Raw genomic sequence first — 4,148 nt, 5'->3', positions numbered from 1 at the left:
CTCACAAACACAATTAGGCTTTGAAATACACACAAATGCATCCGTGTCTCAACAAAATAGTATATTTTATAAATATTAATATATCAAGGACTAAAATAGAATGGCCATAGAATCCTTGGCCAAGAACAGAACAGCCAGTCAACAGGGCTAATACGCTAAGTGGCAGTTTAACCAAGAGCTAATCCTCAAAATTTTCTACATTTTCTAATTGAATTAAGAAATAAGAGATTTCCGAGAGAGAATATTTTTGGCTACATATTTTCATGGTTCTTTACTCTCAAATCTTAACCTAATATTGTTTAAGAGCCGAAGAAAATAAATCGAGGCATGAGAAGTAAAGATTTGATCTTTTTTTTTTTTTTGCTTTCTTTTTTTTTCCTTTTTCGGTAAACCTTTTTCCTCATTACAATTTTTCTTCGGCCTACATCAACTAGCCCAAGTGCACCTTAAGGAGGTGGCACGTAGTTTTGTGGAATCTCGACAATAAAATGCTAGCTATATAAATTATGAATACCTTTTTAGCATATATTGGATTGGCTTTTGATTTATATGTGAAGAGAGAGCAAATTCTTCTGCCCATGACTAGTTTCCTAAGCATGCATGGAAGAAAGAAAAGGCCATACATTATGCGGAGAAATTTTCTTGAGGAACTAAATGGAATTTGCGGGGACCCAAGAAAGGAAAAAATTGACCCGCAGATCATGTCCCAACAAAATGATGCTTCAATCTAATTGATAGTTTGTTATCATCTACCAAAAATCTTCAAGGTTGCCCTAGCTACATTGCTTGCAATGGTTCCGGCTCTCAATCGAAACGGCAGCTTCATTGACCCTTTCAAAACCTTTTTAGTGCACTCAGCCGATCATTTTTATGCTAGGCAATTAGCATAGAAAGAATTATACTCTTGGAAAAAATGCTATCTATTATTTATCTATTCACTGCCCCTGTGGTAGTAGAGAATTGGTGCAATATGGAAGATAGATGATATTAGTTGAGCACCGAATTTCTCTTAGCGAATCACTGACTTCACTGTTGGACCAGCGATCTAAGTGGATGATCTCTGGTACTTTTCTTTATATTGACAACGCCAAGTCCACAATATTTCTATAAAGAAAAATAGGTTAAAGTTAAATCACCATTTTCTCAGAAAAATTATGTTACCAACATTTTTGTTATGCGACCATGACATGAGAAATAACCTCTCAATGCCACATGTTCACATGCAATGTTCTCAATAAACCCACGGCTTGATTTGCTGAACCTACTTTTTAAAAGAACTATATTTGCAGGAACCTACTTTAACCCCCCAACTTATATGGCTAAAGCCCAAATGCATGTGATGAAACGCTTTGCTTTGAACTTTCTCTGGAATATTAGCAGGGAGAAGCCAAATTATTGCAGGATATGTCCCAATGGAAGGAGCCAAAGAGATAAAGTTGCGGAAGGGATGCTTGATTTGGCCTTAGGCAGATGGAGATGCCTCTGTACGAACAATGGAACTTTATTTGGCCTCCATGCTTTTTTTTTTTTTTGCTAAAACCTCCATGCTTTGACTGATGCCCCATGTGCTGCTAAAGTTAGGATGGAGCTGGGAATATGGCTTTGGCACTGAGGGAAATCCTTTTTTAATTGATGCTTAAATTGTCAAATATTTAAGATATTTCGGTCACTTAACCCTAAAATTTTGGACTGTCAAGTGCATATTAATCTGGCCTCTCTTTTTGTTTTGTAGGTACAAATTCTCCTGGTTCTTTTAATTTGCATTTTCCAATCTAAAATAGTTATGCATTTCTTATACTTGGTTTTAGCTAACAATGGCTGGAATAGATGTTCATGTTTGTTGAAGAGCTTCCAAAGTATTCCTACCGAAAAAACACGTCAAATATTACATCTTCCACACATTCTATGTAAAACAATAGTGACTTCAAAGAGTAGGAAAAACATACATCAATATTTCGACATTTGCCAAAGAGAGGTCAAGTATATAAAATCATTTTGAACCTTAGAATAAGAATTAATACGTCTAACTTTTTTGGAAATTAATAAGCAAACTTAAAAAGTTAAAAACTTGGGATATCGATGAGAAATCCTGGTTCGCTTGTTTGTGGTGGTCCAGGTGGAGCAGGACAAAGCAGAGATACGCGATCGCAAATCACCGTGACTATGGTGACAAAAGCCAGCGATCACGTGTTTCCTGTTCCCCGCGCTCCCCCTGAAACACGCGTTCAGGGCTACCGTGTCCAAATTCACATTTGGCCCTTGCGCATAACAGTAGAGAGGAAAATAATAGGCCAACAAGAGAAGGGTATAATGGTAAAAAAAAGAAAGAATCACCCAAAAAAATTTAAGTAAAAGAAGTACAACGACCAGCACCACGCTGTCAGCTCAACTCACATGTCTCCACACGAAAACCCAAAATCAAATGAATAAAAAAAGAGATGAACAATATAATAGCGACCGCATGATCAAGGATCAACGGCGGAGAAAGCGCCGAGTGTATCGCACAGATCTAGAACGCGCAAGCGACGGCGACAGCGCCGGCGACGGCGATCCAGCTGACGATGGAGGTGGCGGCAGGCGTCTCCCCCCCAGAGGCGGAGGGGGCCTCGGACGGCGGGGCGGCGATTGCGGTGGGAGAGCCCGAGGGAGAGCCCGAGGGGGTGGCGGCCGTCGGAGGGGCCGGAGGAGAGGCGGCCGGGGCAGAAGAGGGGGTCGGAGTGGATGCCGGGGGGGTGACGACGGAGGCCGGGGACGGAGAGGCGGAGGGCGGGGAGACGGGGGCGGGGGTAGGAGGCCTCACCGGAGACGGGGTGGGAGGCTTTACCGGGGCCGCGGTGGGAGGCCTCATAGGGGCGGCTCCGGGTGCCTGGGCGAAGGAGGTCACCGCAAGTAACCCAAACGCCACAGCGATGATCGAGAAGCGAACGAAGGATATCGCCATCTTTACGAAAGAGCGGAAGCGAGAGATCGAGGTCGAGATCGAGAAAGAAATTTGCTCTAGGGTTCAAGTTCTTGCTTGCAGTGGCAAGGGACAGGGAGGTGGGAGGGGTATTTATAGAGAGGTGGAGAAGGACAAAGGCGGTAGAGAGAAGGAATTTTACCTTTTTGTCCTTAAGAAGAAACGTTCAAATGTATTAATGCTAATTCAAATATAGAGAGGTGACAGCTAAGCAGCATGAGACCGTGGCAACCGTCGGATTACCCATATAAGAATTGATAAATTAATCGCCGAAAATTTTCAAAAATATATAAGGTTTAATTATTTAGACAGTAAGGCGGGGGAAAAGGTCCGTATTTTTGAGTCGGTTGACTTTGGGCCGTCTGTTGGATTTTGGACGGAGGAGATTAAGGCCTGGCGTTCCCACGCGTCCACTTGGGGTGGATTCCGTCAAGCTCTGGTTTTCCGCGTTTCCTCTAATGGATGAACCCAACCTAACGCCTTTTCGCCTTGGAGAGTGAACGAAAGTGGAACACCTAGGCCTTACCGTAGGATCGTGATCGAACGGTCAGTTTGTTCCAGATGTGAACGTTGTAGGTTTTTTTGAAAAGCTGCGACGAAGTCCAACTAGCCGTTGGGGAGTGCTTTTTTTTTCTTTTCTTTGAATAGGTAGCTAGCGTGACAGGCGGGAATGGTCGGGTGGTGAGAAGTGACCAATCGCTAGGTATTAGTTTGTATCACTCTTTTTTTTTTTTAATGAGTTTTATGTTGCATTAGGCGCGAGAACGTAGAAAGCACATGTGATCTTGTACAGAATCTAAGAACACAGCTGTGATGAGCTGGCACTCCTCCATCAAGCATCAGATGGCTGGGAGCAGGTGGGTTGGGTGTGCAGCGAAGATGGATCAAAGATTCGGGTGTCTTGCAAGTAAACAAGCTTAAAATTGGGTGGCGAGGGACATGGTGGAGCACAGCAGCACCAACTCTGAGCTGTGAAGCTTCTGGAAGGACTGCTGTCCCCAGCAAAGCAGGAAACTTCCAAGCAATGAAATGGAAAAGAAGTTTCCCTAGCTGTCAAAGTACAACCCTATACACGTCTTCAATTGTTTATTACAAGGTCAGTAATCCTCTTTTACTTAAGAAGCTCTGCGTTTCTTAGCAAAAAAAAAAAAAGAAAAAGAGAGCTCTGCTGTTTGCTTGTTAGATCCCC

At 43.0% G+C, this 4,148-nt stretch overlaps 1 protein-coding gene across 1 annotated transcript; it reads right to left on the bottom strand.

The window, feature by feature from the left end:
* Nucleotides 1-2,509: 2,509 nt before the first annotated feature.
* LOC103701783 (classical arabinogalactan protein 10-like) lies at nt 2,510-2,941 on the bottom strand. The gene has a single exon (XM_008783955.4). The coding sequence runs from the start codon at nt 2,939-2,941 to the stop codon at nt 2,510-2,512; it is 432 nt and encodes a 143-aa protein (XP_008782177.2).
* Between the last annotated feature and the right edge of the window lie 1,207 nt (nt 2,942-4,148).

This window comes from Phoenix dactylifera, chromosome 9 (genome assembly GCF_009389715.1).
Source record: "Phoenix dactylifera cultivar Barhee BC4 chromosome 9, palm_55x_up_171113_PBpolish2nd_filt_p, whole genome shotgun sequence".
Taxonomy (NCBI): Eukaryota; Viridiplantae; Streptophyta; class Magnoliopsida; order Arecales; family Arecaceae; genus Phoenix; species Phoenix dactylifera.
Note: the sequence above shows the minus strand (reverse complement) of the source record. Positions and strands in the feature narration are given on the sequence as shown.